General features: G+C 43.4%; 1 protein-coding gene across 2 annotated transcripts in view; it reads left to right on the forward strand.

Annotated features, from left to right (window-relative positions):
* The window catches only part of prkcaa (protein kinase C, alpha, a), a 155,262-nt gene extending 132,792 nt beyond the window's left edge, over positions 1-22,470 (forward strand). For both annotated transcript variants that reach the window (XM_080838823.1, XM_080838824.1), the window contains 3 exons: positions 51-158; positions 6,313-6,453; positions 18,367-22,470. In XM_080838823.1, the coding sequence (XP_080694949.1) occupies positions 51-158; positions 6,313-6,453; positions 18,367-18,537 (420 nt within the window). In that variant the 3' untranslated portion in view covers positions 18,538-22,470. The remainder of the gene's footprint in view (positions 1-50; positions 159-6,312; positions 6,454-18,366) is intronic.
* Positions 22,471-23,655: the final 1,185 nt, after the last annotated feature.

A 23,655-nucleotide genomic window follows, 5' to 3' on the forward strand; every position in this document is an offset into this window, starting at 1 on the left:
AAGAAGGGATCCCACTGTTTACTGACTGTGCTGACTCTCTCTCCCTGAAGCCCCCCTTCGATGGTGAGGATGAGGATGAGCTCTTCCAGTCCATCATGGAGCACAACGTCTCCTACCCCAAGTCCCTGTCCAAAGAGGCCGTCTCCGTCTGCAAAGGGGTGAGTGGAACCTTCTAGAAAAAAAATGGCTCCTGCTTTTACATCGCCAACTCAAAGCTAGTTTTTGTGAAGGACTCCTTGAGTGGTGTCCCTCCTTTAAGGCCACCACTCCCTGAAGCAGTGTGAAACCTTTCACTAAAAAAATCTCCCTCTCACTCGCTCGCTCGTCTCGGCTCGTAACTTAGTGAGCTCTCCTCAGCGAAGGGAGAAATCACGCTGTCACATGTGAGCTGCCTCAGGCACTTAATCTTCCCAGCGGCGACACTGCCTTGCTGCATGTTGGGTGGTTCAAGGACTCTCTGCGAATCCTGATAGGGTTCGGAGACCTTAAGTAGCTCCTAAGCAGTCAGCTTCACTGTGCTGTATAATATGAGACTGTCCCGCAAGATTATACCCCATTTCCCATTAACATGTAGCTGTAGCAGTTGCAGCTAACAGTGGCTAAACTTTGGATGTGAAATCATATACATTATAAATGATGCATGAAGTTAATAACAAGCTGCTGTATGTGAATAAGCAATAATAGACTTAATAGACACTAAACTTTAAACACTTGACATAGGAATGAGCAATCTGTGTCAGAACATTTTATGCAAATAAACCACACCAGTGCGAGACTCCTGAGGAAGACTTTCAGAAATATGCAGCGTGATGTTCATCCCACTGTTTTCAGAACCAGCTAGGTCAGAACCAAGAATGCTAAAAGTATAAACATAACAAGCCAAACACATCCAAATATAACAAGACATAAATCATAACAGAGCTGAGAAAAGCCCTCAGCTTCCTGCTGGAGATGTTTGCCATTACTCATTTCTGCTCATAGATCACTCCACCTCCTCATTTCTGCTCATAGCTCACTCCACCTCCTCCTTTTGCAATGTTTGCCGTCAACAAGCCGGCGGTTTTGGTGTAAAATGTCATGACTCATCATGGGCTCCACCAGAACTGTGTCACCAGCGATGAGGCTTAATAAATATATACAGTATATGCACACAAAAACCTAGCCTTCCATAACACCGTTCCTATGACTTGGATTTCACTGGTCATGTGTGGTTGATGACTTATCGAACCATAAAGTGGTCTGATTAATGCTTTGTTAACTAATGAAGAAACTCCAATGTGGAAGAGTTTATCCCGTCATATCCTCTTTTCACATTCCCATTCTGACAGTTCTCCGCCCTCCATCCTGCATCCTCCAGTACTAAGGGGGCTTCAGGCTGTGAGAACTCTTCAGATTGTGTTTCAATTAGAAGTACGTTAACGTCTTAGTATGCGAGACGACAGTGTGCCACGTTACTCTGTGAAAGAGCGTGTTAGTGACAACAGAAGCCTCGAGTGTTCTGAGCCACGATCAAAATAAATTAGTCAAGTTGGAAGTGTTTTGATTTTTATGTGCAAGCTTTCATGCCTGCCTTACTTCCACCCTCCCCCCCCCTTCAGCAGAGGCGATTAGGTGTGAGCAAACGGCGTGAATGCTGTCTGGCTAATCAATGTCTCCAGGCCCGGCGGTCGATGAGCAGCGTCATGACCCGATGATCCTTACGTCGTCCTCACATTCTCACCTCCAGTTCATCACTTTCGCTCACGCTCTCTTTCTCGCTCACTCACTCTTCCCACATTCTCCATATATTTCCTCCTTTTTCTCCTGACTGGCTTGTTCGCTCTCCCCTCAATCATTCTGTGCAGAAGTGAAGTGTCAGCCTCATCAGTATTTATTTGTTCGGGCTGGCCGACCGCCGGACAGCTTTGCACTGGGACTTCTTCCCCATTCACTCGCTGTGCACCAGGCCTAATGGATACATAGTGCCTGTCAGGACGCTGACCCAGAAAACCAAATAGGGGGAGAAGGAGAGATAGAAATGGTAGGGGAAGAGAAAGAGAGAGAATTACAGGCCATATTCTTGTTTTCTGATATAAATCTCTCCAATTTTGTTTTATAATTATTTTGTCGTCTTTTCAACATTGACATATTTAGCTTAGTTTCAGCAGTGGAATAGCCGGAGGTATACTTATCACTCTTTGAATCATTTGTATCGGTTAGAGTGGTTTTAATGGGAACTACTTTTAACTTTCTTTAATGTTTACTGTTACAGTTGGTTAGATTATTCCCAAAATGTTACTTTTTCAATCCGATAACAAGTGTGCTTTTGCCTTAAATGGCTACCTAGCCTACTTATCAAATGGTGTCAGGCTCCCACTGATATCTTAAATGAAGCCCTTGAATGCGGTCTGGTTAGACAGACACCTGTCCGTCAGAGAAGAGCCCATCAGGGGGCCATCACCATCACCATCATCATCTTCTCTCTGATCTGACACTATCCATTTACAGAGAGGCTGTCTGTACAGTGATGCTCTGCGGACGAAAAGACTTCTCTTCTTCTCTGTTTCTCCTTTCTCTTTTGATGATGTCTTTTACCGTTTGTGTCTCTCATTCATTTTACCTGTCGTCTTTTTCAAGTCTTCGTTTCTGTCTCAACGCTGTTCTTGTCTTTCCTCGGTGTGTGAGTAGATAGAGAGAGTAGAAAAGAGAAGAAGCAAGAAAGACGACGTGAGAGACAGAGGGGAAAAAGAGAGAAGGACTGAGTGTTAAAAGCATCACCCCATGTGTTCAGGCTGTGTTCTTTGGATGGGGGAGATAGAGAGTAGTGCCTGGTGAGATTTCTGTCAGCTTTTGCCATCTGCGCTTATAGAAAGGAGGCTCACCCAATTCTGCTGCTTACTGCTGAAAACCAGCTAGCTTGTTCCTCCTTTATAGATTAGTTTATGCCTGGTTTTTGTACCACCCTAATGTTTATGGCATAGATTATCATCACCTAATTAAAAGCACTTTGTCAGGAAGTTATATAATTATAGTTGTTATAACCAATTAGTTCCCCCCCCACACACACACACACACACACACAAACACACACACACACACACACACACACACGCTCTCGTGAAGTCATTTAGTGCTAATGAGGATTCTGAGAGCAGGCTAGTGCAGAAATACTTACATTAGCTGTTAATTAGCCATCACATTGGCATATTTCAGCTGCCACTCACGGCCTCCGCATGCTGATGCAGTGGTCTGGTCCAGGCTCCAGCAAACTCCCTGTCTAATCGCAAATCTCTCAGCGATAATGAGACATCTGGCCCCATTACAAGGGTGTTACCATTGCGTTCCATCCAACTGTGTTAGCCAGAGCATATTGCTCATTGCATCCAACTGTGTTAGCCAGAGCATATTGCTCATTGCATCTGAGCCTCTTGCCAGTGGCTCTGATGAGACAGACATTTGGAATGGAGAGGATTTTTTTGGGAGGAGGTGGAGGAGGAGTGGGGTTTGTTTTTGTTTTTTCCGGGGTTGGGGGTGTGCCTTGAGAGGAAGTGGATGAGGGCCCTGCTGGGTTGTTGCGGCGGGTGTGGAAGTCTATTTTCAGATCTAGACGTAGAGGGAAGGAGAGCGGAGGGGAGTGGGCTGAGACCTGTGAATTAGATCCCATCTCACGCAGCTGGGCCACAAGCATACGAGAGCAGACAACATCAGCAGGAGGAGAAGGAGATTCTTCACCTCTAACTACTCAGCCTCTATCTCTCTCCTCCTCCTTTTCCTCTCCGAGGGCAGGATGGGATTGTCTTTTCTTTTTTTTCTACTTTCGTTAGTAATGGATGGATCCTCTGTTTTTCCCTTCTCAGCTCTCAGTTTAATCTCCACCTCCTTCCTCATTCAGTCCCAGGCTCCTATTTCACCTGGAGCTGATGATGAGATTTTTTTTCCTTTTTCTCTCATGAAATGACTCACTAGAACACACACATACACAGAGAGAGAGAGAGAGAAACAGAGAGCGAGAGAGAGAGAGAGGTGTTTGTGAGAGGTTCTCAGAGTTATGGCTGCTGATTCCTAGAAACGGAAGCTCTGGCCATTACTGCCCTGCTGGCGTCAGCATGTGTCTAGGAGGTCTGAAGGCCTGATCTCAGGAACAGACTGCTTTTATATATTGTCCAGTTACTGGGAGACGTTCCATAATTCTGGTCCTAAAGCATATAAAATAGGATGATGAATAGTTTTTATTCCCGTTTTATTCTCGAGTCTTTAGGACGGTGATTTGTGGATCTTGCTGTGGAGTCTTTCCAAAGATGCTGAGCAGCTACATCCACCCCTCTTGGCATTTTTTTGAGGACATGGCTTTACTGTCTTCACTGGCTACCCCCACTGAGACATAGGAGAGGGTGCACCTTAGCTCCTCCTAACATGGTTACCATTTTATAATGAATGGGTACCGATGATGCAAACCATCTCTATTGGCTAGGGCAAACATTCCAGATATCAGATCCCAGCCTCATGGAGGTAGGTAAGGCTGTGCCAGGTTTTCAGACAGCCAAGTGACGCCTTTAACTCATAAAGTACTGACTTGAGAACTGCCAGTGCCAGGTTTCCAGACAGCCAAGTGACGCCTTTAACTCATAAAGTACTGACTTGAGAACTGCCAGTGCCAGGTTTTTAGACAGCCAAGTGACACCTTCAAGTCCTGACTTGAGAACTGCTCTGGCTCTTAACCTTGGGCATCACACAGGGTCTCGCCACACCAGGGACTTAGTTGACGCCCTAACAACAACGAGGGGAAAAAAAAACAATCTTAGCCTGCATAGATGGGACCTCATTTCAATTTTAAATGTGCATGAATAAGTCATCTCTCCCTTGGAGAGCCCACTGATTGGCCGGCCAGCCTGGGAGAGGGATTAAGGGGAGGATAAATGACTGGGCTCGGCACAGAGTGGCCCCAAGACAGCCTTCATCAGCAGTGTCACCGGCACCAAGGCTTCCCTCTCTGGCTCTTAGGCGTAATTACCTGCTGATGAACTGGCCAGAAGATAGACAGACATAGAGAGAGTATAAAGAAACAGAGAGAGAGCGAGAGGGAGAGAGACAGAGAGAGACAGACAGACAGACAGACAGACAGAGAGAGGGAATAAAGAAACAGAGAGAGGGTGAGAGACAGAGAGAGAGAGAGAGAGAGAATAAAGAAACAGCGAGAGAGAGAGAGAGGGTGAGAGACAGACAGAGAGAGAGAGAGGGTGAGACAGAGAGAGAGAGACAGATAGAGAGAATGAAGAAACAGAGAGAAAGTGGGTTAGGAAGTACTTGATATATCTGAGGGGTTCTGATCAGTCGCTCATACATTCAGTGTATTAGTGTGCATCAATTTAAAGACGAGCCTAAACAGCAAGTACTGGGACTTCAGGAAATGACCAGATGCTCCTGTGGCTGTCATCTTTTAAGTGGGTGACTTTTCCCATCTAAACACTGATTACAGAGAACCAGTGTCGTGGAACCGGTAATTGGGGCCCGTTAAAGTGTTATGCTTGCACAAAATGACGTGTGAAAGGTGCTTTTTTGCCTCCAATTAATTAAGAAATACTTCAAACAAAGAAGTCTAATACAGTCGACGCAGTAAAACTCATCATAGTTTTCCACATTCTAACTTTGGTAATTTAAATTAAACAGGAATAAAGGTGTCACACTCTGACACAGTCTCTTGCGTGCCTTATTTCATTATGCTTTGTTCATTCATTTTAATTAAAACAAAGCCATGGGAAGGCTTTAATTTGTATGGCCCATGTTTAAATTAAGGAGATTTGTAACAATATTTCACAAACCAACTTTGTATCCAACTATGACACCTGTCAACTAGCCCTTACTTTCAACTTGATGTTAACTGAATGTCATCTATTCTAACCCTAAACACAACTTGACCCTAACTTTTGCAATCCCCTGACATAAACCCTAAGACTATCTGTATTCCACTTCTACCAACAGGAGGGTCCACAGATACCCCTCTTCTGTCCACAATCAAAACTAAATAAGACACAATTGTTCTCAGAAATAAAACCTCCGGCAGGATTTGGAAAGTGAACAGAACAGCCTAACTGTATATTCAGCCAAAATAACTAGTAGTTGTATATACATGTCATAATAACGTCAGCCCTTTTATATCGTTCAAGAATGGTATGCCCTTGTTCTCCCTCCGTAGCTGAAGAATGGTTTGTTCTTGTTCTCCCTCCGTAGCTGAATAATAGTATGTTCTTGTTCTCCCTCCGTAACTGAAGAATGGTATGCCCCTGTTCTCCCTCCGTAGCTGAAGAATGGTATGTTCTTGCTCTCCCTCCGTAGCTGATGACCAAACACCCCTCCAAGCGCCTGGGCTGCGGAACAGAGGGCGAGCGTGATGTCAGAGAGCACGCCTTCTTCCGCCGTATCGACTGGGACCGCCTGGAGGTCCGCGAGATCCAGCCGCCCTTCAAGCCCAAAGTGGTGAGTGGCAGTCCCCATCACACTGACCCCAGACCCCAGCTATATCTTTATCACACTTTATGAACCCTTTATCAACCAAGCCTCTTTAATAACTCTGTGAGCCCCTCTGGCCCATTGAGCTGTTTTTGCTCTCGTTATTTTCTCATGTCTCAGCTCCGGAGCTTATTTCTCCCCCAGCGAGGCGATGAATTAGCTTCAACAGTGAGGCCATGGCTGCTGATCACCACAGCTGTATTGTGCTTTTGGTATATACTTAGTGTATGGTTTAGATGCACAGTATACTGATGTTTAAGAAGCATCTTCTTATTTTTACGCATTGTACGTCGGTTTGACTTTTGGTCACTCACCAACAGAACAGCCCTGCAAACCTTAAGTGAGGCCGTATGTACGCCATGTTAAAATTAGCCTTGCATGATCTCTTCACATTATAGTTTTATAGTATTTTGAACAGTGCTCTACAATGAATTATGCATAGTTTCATTAATGTGCTTTAGCTTACTTCCTTGAAAAGTTTTGCCTGAGGCTAATCCGGATTGATCCCCCCCCCCCCCCCACAAAATAAAGCATTCTCTCAAAAAAATGGAAGCATTTTGGGCTTGTGGCGTCACATGACGTGACATTAGCATGTCATGGAGGTGTGGGAGTGGCCCAGTCAGGCAGTCTCTCGCTCTCAAGTCTCCCACCCTCCCACACAGGTGTCACGGCCTCATGGTCCGTCGCTAACATGGCGATGGGAAACCTGTACCCAGAAGAGTATCTACTCTAAACTTACTCCCAAACACCCTGTCCTCTCATTCTCCAGAGGGTTCCCATGATCCTGGAATTTCAAAATCCCATTTTCGAAGCCTGGAGAAATCATGAAATTCAGTAAATACATTTGAAGTTTTTAGAAAAGTCACGAAATGCGATTTTGTAGAGAATGTAGATGATGTTTGATTGTGCATTTCTTTCCACTTGAATTGACAGCCTAACTAGCCTATTAGAAAATTTATATTTTGTTGTGGAAACAAAAGAAAACTTTTTGGTTGTGAAAGGGCATAGAAATGTAATTAAGGGCCCTTGAGAGAGTTAAGAGAATGTTGTCAATAACAATAGATGGGAACTCAGTCTCCCATCAGACTGAGGTGGCCAAGGCCAAGTCCAGATGTCCTGTTTTGTACAGATGGTAGTTTATTCACACATCACCAGTCTCTGGGCCAATTCTGCATCAATGTTCATCTAATTTTTAAGCTTTTCCGATGCAGTGATGAAGAAGTTAAATGGGGAGCCACTTGAGCATTCATTCAGGCCTGTTTTTGAATGACTGTCGAGGCTAATTCTGGTGTAGTGTTGTGGTGCAGCTGCATCGTAGCACAGTGTTCTCTATGTGAGCCGGTGAGTAGTACAACATTACGTTCCCCTCCTTTGCCTTTGACACAGTGTAGTTGGAGCAATTATGTGTGCGTACATTTAGCTGGTTTAACGGCACGCCTAGCCGTGTAGTAATTACCTAGCGGTGCCATAATAAGGGCCACCCTTTAAGTGTGACTCTCCCCCACACGGCTATTCTTCTAAGACACTTTGCGAAAGAAAGGTCTAATCACCAGTCATTGTCATCTGAACGAGGCCTTTACACGCGTATCACACCCTTGAGCCAGAATAACCCTCTACAGAGTTAGCATGGGTTCCTAGTGAATGCTGCCTCTGAGCCCGGTAATGAGACAAGCCTATTAGAAGAAATGCACCCTCCGTGCGGATGTGCCTCCACGGAGCCACACAGGCGTTTATCACCCCACTGCCTGGGTCCATGACCTTCTTTTTATCTCTCTGAAGCAGCAGTTGTGAGATATTCATAATTTGTGAGGCTCTCATTGGAGGAGAATGCATAATTGAGTGAGTATCTATGTATAATAAATGCACGTGCCTTTAACATGGGATGCCTTCCTGTCAGAACAAGTCAAGAGTGCAGTGCGCAACGTCACACACGCCCAGATGCACTACACACACACGCACACACACACACACACACACACACACACACACACACACACACACACACACACACACACACACACAGAACACAACACAACACAACACAACACACACACACAGTTTCTGTTCAAGCACAGAAATATAGATAGATAAACTTGTATTATCATACGGCTCTTCAGAATGTTCCAAAAAGTACAGTTGATTTGAATGGGCCATCCCAACGTTCTACCCTACATTATTTCCTGCTAACAGACCGCTGCGAAAAGATAATGACCGCTGTCATTGGTAACGGGTTTTGTGCTTCTAATTCACCTCTTTCTTATCATTCCGCAAGAAGTCCGGTCATTTTAACTGCGCGTCAGGGTGTTGTTCGCCCCGCCGGAATTTATTTTTGGATAATGACCTCCGGACAATACATTATCCCTTACTTAATCCCGTGAGGGAAATTCAGTTGGCAAAGCAAGGTAGCAGGAATAGGAATCAAACATGTACATGTAAATGTGGCTATACACACACACACACACACACACGCATGTGCATACGGTATACAATTCTGGATGTTCATTATGCTTTGTTTGCATCGTGTGTCTGTGTGTGTGTGTGTCTGTGTGTGTGTGTGTCTGTGTGTCTGTGTGTGTCTGTCTGTGTGTCTGTCTGTGTCTTTCTGTTTGACTGTCTGTCTATCTGACATCTTCACTGGCCCTCTTGCTTCCCTTAAACCCCTTAAAGCCCTGCATCAGAGGCTGAATATGTATGCATGTGCAACAAGGAAAACAAAGACACGCATGCAGTAGGCCGTCCATAAGACACTGCACTTTTACAGTTTTAATCGAGACTCACATGGCACCACTACCTATCTCCCGTCCTCCTTCCTCTGCCCTTTCGAGGCCACTAATCCTTCCCGCTATTAAATCTGGCCTCACCATCAAGCCCAGGCCTACGGGTTGTGATCGATGAGCAGTGGCAGTAGGCAACAGATTAAAGGGGGAGCAGGCAACCACCTGGCTCTTATCGATATGTGCCGCTTTTTTGGAGTCTGGAACATGTAGGTCAAATCGCAGCCTGGAGGCACAGTTTGTCTGAGAGGAGGCTGACAGCTGCCAGTCAAGTTCGGAAGATGTTGTCCACAGCACGGCCGTTTTTAGCCGGCTAGCTTAATGCTTGCATTGTTGATGTTTTGTTTTGTCGATATGTGAGATATATGAGACACGCCAGTTCTCAATAATTAGTTGACTGATTTAATTGTTCAGAGTCCAATTCTGTGAGCTGATCCATGTTGTGGCGTGGCATGTTAGCCGTAAATAGACCAAGAGAAGTGGGAGTGCATAAATGTAGGTAATGCAAAATGTAGGCTACTGCGTGGGAACGTAAAAGCTTTTTGCAATGGAATTGGAATTGGAATGCAAACGTAATGCGTGGGAAGGCAAAGGTAGCTTAAAAAAAACTCGAACCTGAAATTCTCACATTCAGAAGACAATTCCCAGCATGACCCTTGAGGGGGATCTCTACCATTCCTGCTGTTGTAGCATCACATAGTGACACATGGTGACCTTGGCTTGGTTTTGTGCTACGAGGCTAGGATGGAGCTCTATTTTAAACTGTGGTGTGCGAACAAGCCGCCTCTTATACATGCTGGGGAATGTCGTGTGACTCAGTATTGCTCTCGGCAAAACGCAGGCAAGGACACATAGAACATGCTACAGTGCATTCAGCCAAACAGAGGAAGAGGGTGTGTGTGTGTGTGTGTGTGTGTGTGTGTGTGTGTGTGTGTGTGTGTGTGTGTGTGTGTGTGTGTGTGTGTGTGTCTGTGTGTCTGTGTGTCTGTGTGTCTGTTTGTCTGTGTGTGTGTGTATGTGTGTGTTGGTGCACTTGTGTGTGTGTCTTTAATATAAGTGTGTGGAGGTCACAGTGCAGAGGCCTACACAAGTGAAAATCACAAGTAATTTTTGCCGAAAAAAAAGACACATTTTTGTCTGAAATGTTGTCCTTTATGAACACGTAATCGAATTGAATCAAATGAAGAGCAAATATTACATGCAGGCCTTAAGGAGCTCTAACCTTCCTGTGCAGATAAGTCTGTTGTTTCCCCTTATACAAGAATAACAGCCAATCAGAAGCGATTGTTTACCATGCCCATGGTATAAATGTCTCGAAGGGTGGCCTGTGGATGTAATAGCATGGATGTGGTTTGGTTAGTCCTCGGCACTGGGAGGAGTCCTGTCTTCTGTCTCTGTCTTGGTGGTGGCCGTAGGGACAGGCATTGGGGATTTATCTGAGCAGCTCCGTAATGTGTGGGCTGTTATACACGAGAAGAGAGGGACCTTTTGGGAGAGGAAGAGAGAGAAAAAACTGTTTCGCCAACGCATTAAATGAGAAGAGACAAAGCCATTTATCATATTTATTAGAACAGCTGGGAGTGCCCTGGATTTGCTTGGGTGCACTTATTTGCTTTTGTCTCTCTCTCTCCTTCTCTCTCTCTCTCTTTCATTCTCTGCATACTGTAACAGCCTGTTCTGAAACACAAGAGACTGAGTAGCATACTGTAACAGCCTGTCCTGAAACACAAGTCTAATGTGAGACTGAGTAGCATACTGTTACAGCCTGTTCTGAAACACAAGTCTAATGTGAGACTGAGTAGCATACTGTAACAGCCTGTTCTGAAACACAAGTCTAATTTTAGACTGAGTAGCATACTGTAACAGCCTGTGCTGAAACACAAGAGACTGAGTAGCATACTGTAACAGCCTGTTCTGAAACACAAGTCTAATGTGAGACTGAGTAGCATACTGTAACAGCCTGTTCTGAAACACAAGTCTAATTTTAGACTGAGTAGCATACTGTAACAGCCTGTGCTGAAACACAAGAGACTGAGTAGCATACTGTAACAGCCTGTTCTGAAACACAAGTCTAATTTTAGACTGAGTAGCATACTGTAACAGCCTGTCCTGAAACACAAGTCTAATGTGAGACTGAGTAGCATACTGTAACAGCCTGTTCTGAAACACAAGTCTAATGTGAGACTGAGTAGCATACTGTAACAGCCTGTTCTGAAACACAAGTCTAATTTTAGACTGAGTAGCATACTGTAACAGCCTGTGCTGAAACACAAGAGACTGAGTAGCATACTGTAACAGCCTGTTCTGAAACACAAGTCTAATTTTAGACTGAGTAGCATACTGTAACAGCCTGTCCTGAAACACAAGAGACTGAGTAGCATACTGTAACAGCCTGTTCTGAAACACAAGTCTAATTTTAGACTGAGTAGCATACTGTAACAGCCTGTCCTGAAACACAAGTCTAATGTGAGACTGAGTAGCATACTGTAACAGCCTGTTCTGAAACACAAGTCTAATTTTAGACTGAGTAGCATACTGTAACAGCCTGTGCTGAAACACAAGAGACTGAGTAGCATACTGTAACAGCCTGTTCTGAAACACAAGTCTAATTTTAGACTGAGTAGCATACTGTAACAGCCTGTCCTGAAACACAAGTCTAATTTTAGACTGAGTAGCATACTGTAACAGCCTGTTCTGAAACACAAGTCTAATTTTAGACTGAGTAGCATACTGTAACAGCCTGTGCTGAAACACAAGAGACTGAGTAGCATACTGTAACAGCCTGTTCTGAAACACAAGTCTAATTTTAGACTGAGTAGCATACTGTAACAGCCTGTGCTGAAACACAAGAGACTGAGTAGCATACTGTAACAGCCTGTTCTGAAACACAAGTCTAATGTGAGACTGAGTAGCATACAGTAACAGCCTGTTCTGAAACACAAGTCTAATGTGAGACTGAGTAGCATACTGTAACAGCCTGTGCTGAAACACAAGTCTAATTTTAGACTGAGTAGCATACTGTAACAGCCTGTGCTGAAACACAAGAGACTGAGTAGCATACTGTAACAGCCTGTTCTGAAACACAAGTCTAATTTTAGACTGAGTAGCATACTGTAACAGCCTGTCCTGAAACACAAGTCTAATTTTAGACTGAGTAGCATACTGTAACAGCCTGTGCTGAAACACAAGTCTAATGTGAGACTGAGTAGCATACTGTAACAGCCTGTTCTGAAACACAAGTCTAATATGAGACTGAGTAGCATACTGTAAGAGCCTGTGCTGAAACACAAGAGACTGAGTAGCATACTGTAACAGCCTGTTCTGAAACACAAGTCTAATGTGAGACTGAGTAGCATACTGTTACAGCCTTTTCTGAAACACAAGAGACTGAGTAGCATACTGTAACAGCCTGTGCTGAAACACAAGACACTGAGTAGCATACTGTTACAGCCTTTTCTGAAACACAAGAGACTGAGTAGCATACTGTAACAGCCTGTGCTGAAACACAAGAGACTGAGTAGCATACTGTAACAGCCTGTGCTGAAACACAAGTCTAATGTGAGACTGAGTAGCATACTGTTACAGCCTTTTCTGAAACACAAGTCTATTGTGAGACTGAGTAGCATACTGTAACAGCCTGTGCTGAAACACAAGAGACTGAGTAGCATACTGTAACAGCCTGTCCTGAAACACAAGTCTAATTTTAGACTGAGTAGCATACTGTAACAGCCTGTGCTGAAACACAAGAGACTGAGTAGCATACAGTAACAGCCTGTGCTGAAACACAAGTGAGAGTACAAGCCGCCTTTCCTCCACCCTCAAAGTCAGAGATTTTTCTCCAAGCCTCATTTAAAGCCGGATGGGCTCAAGGTAAAACACATTTCTGTGTTTACAGCTCAGCACGTTCATCTTGAATGGTGGTGGGGGGGGGACGACTTTTCAGTGATAAGTCTGGCTTTTGTAAAACCAGCTCATGATACATTTTAGGTGTGTCGTTGGGCCGTGTTATAGGTCTAGCCATCTGTCTTGTGTATCTGCCACTGCCCAGCCGGGTCTTTAAAAGGCCTCGCGCCGGCCTTTCACTTAAACGTCTGGTCCAGCGGGACTGAGCTCTGACCATGGCGTGGATTTCATGGAAGATTTCCCATCTTCCTTTTCTCTCTCTCTCTCTCTCTCTCTCTCTCTCTCTGCTGTCACGAGCCGGAGCTCTGCTGATTGTGGCCGTGGCTCGGTGTGAGTCTCATCTATTTTAAGTCTGGTCTCCAGGCTCTCCTTACAGGAGTTGGCAGCCACACAAAGAACCCCCCCTCCTGGCAGTCTCCAGTTTCCCACACCCCACGCCACTTTTCCCTCCTCCACCCGTTCTAGTTAATCCCATCCTGATGTGTGTGTGTGTGTGTGTGTGTGTGTGTCTGTTTCTGAGGTACCATCACACAACACTTTTCTACACTGACACTAACTCCCTGACTTAAGAGATGGTCCCACCAGAGCATCTCCAAGGGTGACACCGAGCCTCAGCAGTGAAGTGTGACTCCTGAAGTTAGATTAATTACCTTTCTGAGGACAGTAATTCTCCTGCTGTGCAGTGTGCATATCATTTTCATAGCCTGAAGCTATTTAGCACATACTAGACTGACCCAGAAAGAGATTATCACCATAATTTTATTTTTATTAATTTATTGTTTTTTATAATTTTAAAAAGGCCTGCAGGTAAATTACAATTATAAACCAGTGTGGTATTTAATAGAATTCCAACAGGTCACACAAGGACTCAATCAACCATCCTCAAACAAAACGAATTGTCCTACAATGCCCCAAACAAAGCGAAATCCATTTGCAGAGTGTCTTTGATCACCTAAACTCAATCCTCAGGGAGCAGGAATTGGAGTCAGACTGAGTCACGCTGTTTATTTCAGTGAGTTATTTCAACTGAGACTTGCCATGCAAATCCACCAGGGAAACTATTGGGGTGTTAAGCTTAGCGGTTAGCATCCTGCATAGGTGGAATGTCTAATGAGTCTGAGTGGCGGGTCGGCTGGTGGGGAAGGGTTTCCTTTTCGAGCTGTGGTTTAAAAAAAAAAGACTTGAAAACAAAGAGGAAGTAGATGGTCATTAGTCAAGATGGGAAGTTATTAAATTGTTTTTAGCTGAATGTGATGGTGGGACAGGCCATTTAAACTTAACTTTTAGTTTTCAAAACAAACCCAACTAAAACAAAAAATGTATTCTGAGTGGGAGTACGTTTTGAAGTTCAGTGTCGTCCAAGCTGAAGGTCTTAGAAGGTTACTGGAGAAGGACTTGGTGTAGTTAGTTTAACCGATGAAACTTTACTTATTTCAGAATCTCTTTAACAGTCTCTTCTCACTTTATAAGTAGAACAGAGAGCACTGGCCGAATGCACTGACAGATTGATTTCTTGACCATCTCAGTATGAGCCAAATATCTGAACTTGAGAGCCGTAATGGCAAAAGTAGCTGTGATTTGGAGCCATCTTTGAGTTATTTTTAAATCAGGAGGGCGTTTGTACTCAGCCCAGCTAGACGCTCTGTGTCGCAGTGACATTGTGTCTGTATGGCAAGCTAAGCAAAGAGCTGGAGACTGGGGCACTGCAAGCCGCAATGGAGTCTGAAATGATCCCCACCGTTGCCAGTTTCCAATCATGCAGTTTTTTCTGAAATAGTATGCTTCAGAGGAAAGAGGCTTGGAAAGGACCAAAAGGGGGAAAAGCTGGATAATTCAAGGGCGATGTGATTGTGCTGTGTGTGTTTCTGTGTGTGTGTGTGTGTGTGTGTGTGATTGTGCTGTGTGTGTTTCAGTGTGTGTGTGTGATTGTGGTGTGTGTTTCTGTGGGTGTGTGTGATTGTGGTCTGTGGTGTGTGTTTCTGTGTGTGTGTGTGTGTGTTTGTTTGTGTGTGGGTGTGATTGTGGTCTGTGTGTGTGTGTGTGTGTGTGTGTGTGTGTGTGTGTGTGTGTGTGTGTGTGTGTGTGTGTGTGGGTGTGATTGTGGTGTGTGTTTCTGTCTGTGTGTGCGATTGTGGTCTGTGTGTGGTTATGTGCATGACACAATTATATAGTGTCATTGTACAGGGCATATGCCTATATATGTCCGTATACATTTTTTCCATGTAGCTGTCAATCTGTGAATCATAAGATCAGAAAATCCTTTTCAGTGCCATTATAAAAACAACACATTATACAGCATATGTTACAGTTCATTGGGCCATACTGCATATAATACTTTCCAAAGCAAATATAAACAAACAGAAACTCATTATCGAATCAGCTTTCCTCCTGTATTACCATCAAACCAATGACTGCCATCGCAAGCATGACTCTTTACCAAGTTAAAAGAGCGTATCACATATTTCCATTGCTAGCATGGCTCTTTATCAGGCAAAAAGCTAACTCTTTCTCAATACAAGGCCATGCCACAGTCTCCATTGACCCCCTCATATCCCAATGAAGCCTCAATAGGCATCTTCAATGGGCATCATCAATGGGCATCATCAATGGGCATCCTCAATGGGCAACAACAATGGGCAACAACAATGGGCAACATCAAAGGGCAACAACAATGGGCATCATCAATGGGCAACAACAATGGGCAACATCAATGGGCAACAACAATGGGCAACAACAATGGGCATCCTCAATGGTTGCCGGGAGTATTTCCTCTCATTCTGAGGCCGTGAGCTCTCTAGCAGCTGAGCTCGGTGCCCCGGTAGACAGCTAAAGCAATTGCATTAGACTCCAGGTGAGGGGTTATGTAGAGCGCACCATCATCAGGTGCCAGGGCATCCATCCGTCTGTGGGGCGAGGATGCCCATCGTGCTCTATTTCCCCCCTAATTCTCATCAGGAGCCACCAGAGGCCCGTTCACATGTCTGATGGGATGGGAGTCTGAGGGCCAATCATGTTCATCAGAGGCAATGTTGTTTCTTCCTCCAATGGGAGCACGTCTGTGTTGAGCAATCGGGCCGGAATATGTTTGTTTCTACTTTGGTTAGTGGGCAAAACAGTTGTACATGTAAATGCTGTCAGCTGATATAGATCATCTTCACAGTGTGTTCACTGATGTCTGTATTGATTCTCCCACGCTTTAGGGAAAGAGCCATTGGCTTTTGGGAGCAGCTGTACCGCAACGACTGTCAAGTGTTTCACAACAGTGTTTTTACTTATAATGTGTTGTTTAAAGTTCCCCATGCAGTGATGCCAACTCGTACGAATTGATCCGTACTAATACGAAAATGTGGTGGAAATACGGCGATACGAATATAATGACTCATTCATACGAATTTAGGGTCAACTTGCAATATTATTTATTGAATAGAATATTTGCGGTAACTCGAGAAATAAGCAAAAATGTGTCATGATTTGGCCTCCTGCTTACTAACGCGGAGGGCGCCATTTTTGTTTAAATTGACCGACGTGATACGTTTGTGCTGATTGGTCGATATTATAGCTGCAGCGACATGGAAACCAATAGGGGAGTTTGGTTCATTGTTATCTATTTAAGTGCGCACAGGCGATTGGGAATGTGTTTTATCGTTTTGAAGACTATTTACTTTTGACGTTGATGGATAAAGTTACCTTGTTGCATCTGCTCTTATTTTACAAATGGCCGTCACCAACATATTTGGGTACGTTTCTGCGATGTTTTCTTTTTTAATCAACTACTGCTCAGTAATATGGAACCCCAATCATTAAACTAATGATCAAAAATAAAACTTTCTTGACTCGAGCGATATATATTTTTCTAATACAAATACGAATGGTTAACGCAGAATTTCCATTCGAATAGAGGTATATTTCTGTCAAAAGAGTGAGCTAAATGAACAGACAAAAGACTGAAGTAGGAACAGACCGCATTTGTAGTTATTCCCGTGGCAAAAAACTGACACGAGCACCGCTGTCACTGCTCTTGTGGTCGTTGTCGAGCAGTACTTTCACGGTCACGGTATTCCATCTAATCGAGCTCCTTTCTTCGCTCAATTTGCTTTACTGAGTCTTTTCATTTAGCACAATCTTTCTGTTGTGGACGAACAAGTTCTCATTTTTTTCTCATTTCAAGTTTTTAAATATAGCATGCAAACTTTATAATCTAAAAAAATGGCTGGGAAAAATAGAAGAAGCCATTTCCTAGGAAACAGACTTTCTCCCAGAGTTAAACCAAAGAATACACTTATATTAGTTAAAGTCCTGTGTCTACCAGTCATGCCTTTTGCACTATACAGTATTTCGGTCCACATTTAGCATTGCCCACAGTGGACTCTATGATGTTAAGACACACATGTCTTCCATTAAACAAAAAACAGCCAGCACCAAAGTCCAAGGGAATAAGAGTCTGCTGTCAATGGGTTTTGAGAACCAGTCCAGTGGCATGACGACTGAGAAGGTCACCTGTTCAGCCTTGATTTGATTTTATAAGGGTTGCATTTTGTGTACAGAAGCTTATAAAATATGAGATACTTCCACCACATTATAAAAAGTTTGCCAAAATACACTATGACACAGCCAAATTCACGTGATGAAGACAAGACGCCTTCTCAAAAAGTGATCTTAAAGACTACAAATAAGTCTACGTTTGTAGGCTGAATGCCAAAATATTGTTTCTTTTACAAGTACATATCAAACTTTTGCACGTGGAACCCATTACCGCAGTACAGATTTCACTTAAGGAAAAATACTAATTTAGTGGGGAAAATACTAATTTTGGAACCATTGAGTACAGATTGGCACACCACAATGTTGGCAATACTGCCCATGTTTAGCTCATGTCGGTTCAGCTGGTGTGGGCTTATTAAACAAGACACTGTGGCGCTTTGTCCACATACGACTATTAGTTCAATGTGGAGTATTTCATGTGATAAGAGCTTTGTCCACATATGACTGTTAGTCCAGTGTGGTGTATTTCATGTGATATGAGCTTTGTCCACACATGACTGTTAGTCCAGTGTGGTGTATTTCATGCAATAAGAGCTTTGTCCACGTACGACTATTAGTCCAGTGTGGTGTATTTCATGTGTGGTGCTAAGGATGCTGCAGCTGACTAATATCTATCTTTCCCCCCGTCTCTGTCTGTGTTTTTTGTCTCTCTCTTTTGCAGGGTGGCAAAGCAGCCGAAAACTTTGACAAGTTCTTCACGCGCACCCAGCCCCAGCTGACCCCCCCAGACGAGCTGGTCATCGCCAACATCGACCAGGGCGAATTCGCTGGCTTCAGCTTCATCAACGCCCAGTTTGTCCCCCCTGTCCTAACCAGCGTGCCACCCATTTAGACACCTATCGTCGTCATCGTCCTCAACCCCCAACCCCCTATACCTTAAGCCCTTCCCTTACCAATTAACCCCCTCACAAACTAAAAGCCAAAACTTACCCATTTTCCGACTTTGGGGACTTTTTATTATCCAAAGCAAACCCCCTTCTGCTTTTTTAGGCCAGTTGTAAGAGTACTGCCATTATCATTGATTTTCTTTTAATCATGTTTTAATCCAGTCCACATTGAGCACTGGACTACTTATACATATGCATTTGTTCATCAAGACCCTTTGTGGTGGTCCACATTTAGCAAAATTACAGACCTATTTATAATTTAGCAACCTGCAGTTCCACACTTCTTCACCTGCCACTGCGTCCACGAGGTGATATGAGAGATACTGACATCAGACCGTGCTTCCTGACGCTTTATGCTCATAGCTCTACACACAGCAGTCTTCCCTTATTGCACAGGCAATTACCAAGTTGTAGTGGTACTGTAATAGGGATCTGCTGGCGGCCAGCATTGCTCTTGAATGTGGACTCTAGGGTAATCTAACATTCTCCGAAGGTTTACTCTTAGTTGGTTGTCATTGCTGTGTTTTTTTTGTCCCCCATGTTAAGCCCTAGGTCCTAATTTGGCTTTGGCAACCAAGACAAGGCCTCTGCCAGGTATCGCTAGAGCACACAGCATATGTAGTCGCTGGCCACCGTATACCATGCTTTGAGTTCATGGTATACGACCTCGGAGGAATGAGAGCACCATATGTGATGTGAAACATGTGTGCCTGCATTCACGCCAGAAACACACATCAGTATATCCAGAAATGTGACTTCATTATTCATGCCATGTAGCTGTAAACGCATCAGACTGATTTAGACCAGTGACACACTAAACTGTTCTTTCGCTCGCACACGGCCAGTTTATGCAGAAGTCAGCCAGTATTGGTCAAAGCTAATCATTGCTCTCATCTTTTAGGAACATGATGTGTGGCCTAGCCACATCGCATTGTCACACACATTCACCTATACATACTTAGCATTTGACGACAAAATGGTCATCACAAAACTGCAGGTTGTTTTCAAATGCATAATGTAGACCACTTCAATCATAAATACAGACTGTGTACACAGTTCATACTTTATCTTAGCAAATCTTATTACAATGGCCAAACTGTTAAAAAGTCTCTAATAGACTATTGAAGATTTATGATTATAAACGATGATACAAGAAGTGAAAGTTGTTTGTAAAAGAAATGAAGTTAATCAAAAGAATGAAGCTTTATGCTACTTAGCATATCTTGAATTTTCGGTACAGAATGAAACACCTTGCCAATAGCACGCAACCAAGTATTACATTATTTTATGAAATTATGTGGAAATCTTATAATTTCTTCCTGTTTACGTTTTGATTTAGATTTACATGCATAAATCTGCTCTCATGTGATGTGTTGCATTTTTTTCCAGTAGGAATAATTGATATCACTGTAATATCAGCAGTGATTTAATTTTTTGTAAATATTAATGAATTATTTAATAGGAAGCATAACAACATGCAGTTTTTATACCAACCAACTGAATGTGCTTTTATTACGTTAGATAGTCGAGGATATTTATATGTACGATAACCCATAACGATTCAACTTTGTAACCGGTGGGTAACCGTCTTTAAAAGTTTTTTCAGAATCAGCCGATGTCTACACTTACAGAGATTTAAACAGATTTATCAGATAACTCATTGACATTTTTCATATCATTTTGTTCATGCGGGGGAGGGGGGGGTGGCTTGGCTGCAGAGGATGAGCTGGTGTAAATGTCCCCCGTTTGGCTGGGGTCCCTGTCTGTGTCTGTGTGTCTTTGGCTTCTCCTTACTGCATGAGGCAATCTGTGAGTAACGATGCACGCGGAAAAAAACACTCTTCTTCTGCATGACTCGAAGTATACAGCCCGGGTGTCAGCGTTTGCAGCATGGTCTAAGTGTCCCCAAAAATAACCGTAAAATACTATGGGAGGCTCACAACTCAGCTCAAAGGCCATGATGACTGGCTCTTCATCTCTTCATCTTAGTAGATGGTATAACATATATATTATTTATATATATACATACACTGTATGTATATATACACACATATATATACACAGGCTTCTTTATTCTTTTTTCCCTGCTGTTGTTTATTTGTATACTTTATGTAGGACTATCATCACTGCCATGCTCATATCAGTAGCTTAGCCATGGCTAGACGTTAACCTCAAGACTCGGTATCACATTTCAAATCACGTTTGCTGTCGTTCGTTGCACCATAAAAAAAAAATTGTCCGATAGTTTTGTGTTAATTCCTGCGATGAGTCTTCAGTACGGAACACTTTCACCATCCTGCACAAATTCTGCCTCTTGTTACATTCTAACAAAACAAAAAAAAAAAACGTTTATAACCAAGATAGGAAGCACCTGTTGACCGTTCTCTCTTCCCCCAAGTCTCTCCTAAATGCCACTCTTTTTTACCAGTGCCAAACCAAGAACAGACAGAGCCCGACAATAGCAGTGTTGCACTAACTGTAGCGATGTTTACGACTTAGTCTCTATTCTTTTACCTCCCTCCGCCTGAGGGGGAGAGCTCTGGTTGCCACCTTCATCTTGTATGGCGTAAGTCCATCACTGAGGACCCACAGCTAGATGTTATCGCCTGCTTGTTATTTCAATGTGCTCAGGTGGTGCTGATGCAAGTTGAGTGGCGAGTTGTTGTTTTCCGACCTGATTGGCGTTGTTTTGCTAGCCTTGAATGCGATGTTCCACGTGTGTTCTCCGACCTGCCTATTAAACTTCCCGGTGCCTCTCTTAATGACCGTCTGAATGAGTGTATGGAATTGGGGGAGTGTAAGGTAGAGGAGGGGGGGCCTTATGATGGCTTTGAGAGGCTGAAGTATTGAGGGGAGAGTAAGAAAAGACATCTGCCTGTTTTTCTCTACGCCACTTGCAGCTTCGAGCTGCCCGTCTTGATTTATCTTCCCTTCCACTCCTACACACAAACACACTCTCTCTCTTTCTCTCCCCCTTACCCAATCTCACTCTCCCTCTATATCTCAGTGCCTATCCAAACATTTGATCATCACCTGTAAGATGGCACTCCCCTGCCTGACCCCACACCCCAAAGCTTTATAGATCCCAACATCTCACCAGCGCAGATTAATTATTTCTCTTGGTTATCAATCCAACTATGACAAAATTGACTTAATAGGACATTTTTGCTCTTTTTTAATTTTTGACTACCTATAAATCTGAAACGTTTGACGGCAAATGGGCCAGGTTTTTAGCAGTTTTGTTTTGTCTGCTGTCTTCTTCTTTGTTTACATCATAGGTAGCTCATTGTATGGACAGATACTTTTCTTTTTAGAGTTCATAAGGCTTTTGTAGGCAACCTAACCTCAAATCTTCAATATTTTGATTTATATTCTAGGATGACTTTCTATATGTCTAGCTTTCCCGCCTAACTGTTGATTTGTGTTCATCCTCTTTCTCGCCCCCCTTTGTTAAGTGATCCACCTTTGTGATGTTATTTTCTCTGCATGAAGAGATAGATTCAATTGAATAGGACCAGTATGTTTTTTTGCGGTTTTGCTTTTTTCTTCCTTTCTTTGTCTTTCTTGCTTGCTCTCTCTCTCCCTCTGTCTGTCTTTCTTTCTCTCTTTCTCTCTCTTGTCGAGCACAGGATCAACAGATTGCCTTATCTCATACTGTTCTCTCCAATGTACCTTTGTGATGTTCCAAGGTTAATGAAGCGCTACATCTGTCCCTGTACATAATGATATAGGTGTCTTTAGCCTGTAAAAGAAAGAATATATTGTATTTTGTAATGGTGTATGCTAGCCACCGCCCCCTCCTGATTCCTAAAATTAGTCAATGCTTACCTTGCCTTGTAACCAATAGTGTAATTTGTACCTAATGTATGATACTGCAAATAAAAAGAAAATGAAAAAAAAGAAGCAGCATTCAAATCGTGTGACTTATTTTGAATCATTAAAATAGCTCTGTGTTGAAGAGTGGGTTATATTCTAAATTGTATGTGTATATATATAAATGTATTCTATATTGAAGAGTGAGGTGCATAAAAAAAACACTGAAATCCAAACTGACTGCTATACATGCTATATTTAGATATGAAGTATTTTACATCATACTTTAGTGCTGCACAGAGCAAGCTTGATTAGCTGTGATTGTAGTGGTTCCAGTATGGCATTCTCAGTGCCAAGAGATGTGAGCTCATTGGCCAAGTCTTTTTTTTCCATCTCATCTCTTATCATCTTATAAAGAAGAGCTGAAAGCAGATGAAATTTTAATAGCAGCGGCGCTCAAGAGAAGCATGAAATTGAAATCGTGAATATTTCATAGTACCGGTCGTCGGGGCACCAGTCGGGTTCTGTTGGTGGCCCTTCCGGTCCACTCCAGTTCAGCCCAAGGCTCTCTGCGGTTTCTTCCCCGAAACCTGCCCTCCTCATCCTCCCCTCTCCTCCTTCATGGGGTGGCTGTGGCTCTGTGGCCTTGTTTCGAGGCGGCTGTCTCTGGAGGGGACGACTAGACGTGACACAAGGCTTTAACATCATGCTCCGCAGGAGCCGTGATGAGTGCAGGCTGACAGGAAAACACAATGTGTCACTCGCTTGCCAAAGACAGAGCAGACGATGTCTCACTCGCTAGCCAAAGACAGAGCAGACGATGTCTCAGTCGCTCGCCGAAGACAGAGCAGATCTCCAGAGAGCTCCTGGATGAGGGGGTTAGAGGTGGTGTGATAACGGGACTCCCAAAGACAGGCGGCTTTCTTTTGTATGTTTGGGTTCAACGGAATGAATTTACTGACACCAACCCCCAAAGTGTGACCATGCATTAAAGCGAGCAATGAAGTAAAAACTAAATGAATGAAAGAATTCCTGAAAGGGGAAAATGTATTCATTAGAAACTTTACACTCCATTTAATAAACTGTTTAAAATATCAATACCGTTTTTTTTCTGACGTAATAGATACTGCCAGAAGAGAGCAGTTATGTTGTTAACGTCCCAAAAGAAACATTAGTGCCAAAGACACTGCAATACAGGACTTAAGTTATTTGTTTCCTCAGGAATTTGATGCTATATATATGTCAGACAT

This window comes from Sprattus sprattus, assembly GCF_963457725.1.
Source record: "Sprattus sprattus genome assembly, chromosome: 1".
NCBI lineage: Eukaryota > Metazoa > Chordata > Actinopteri > Clupeiformes > Clupeidae > Sprattus > Sprattus sprattus.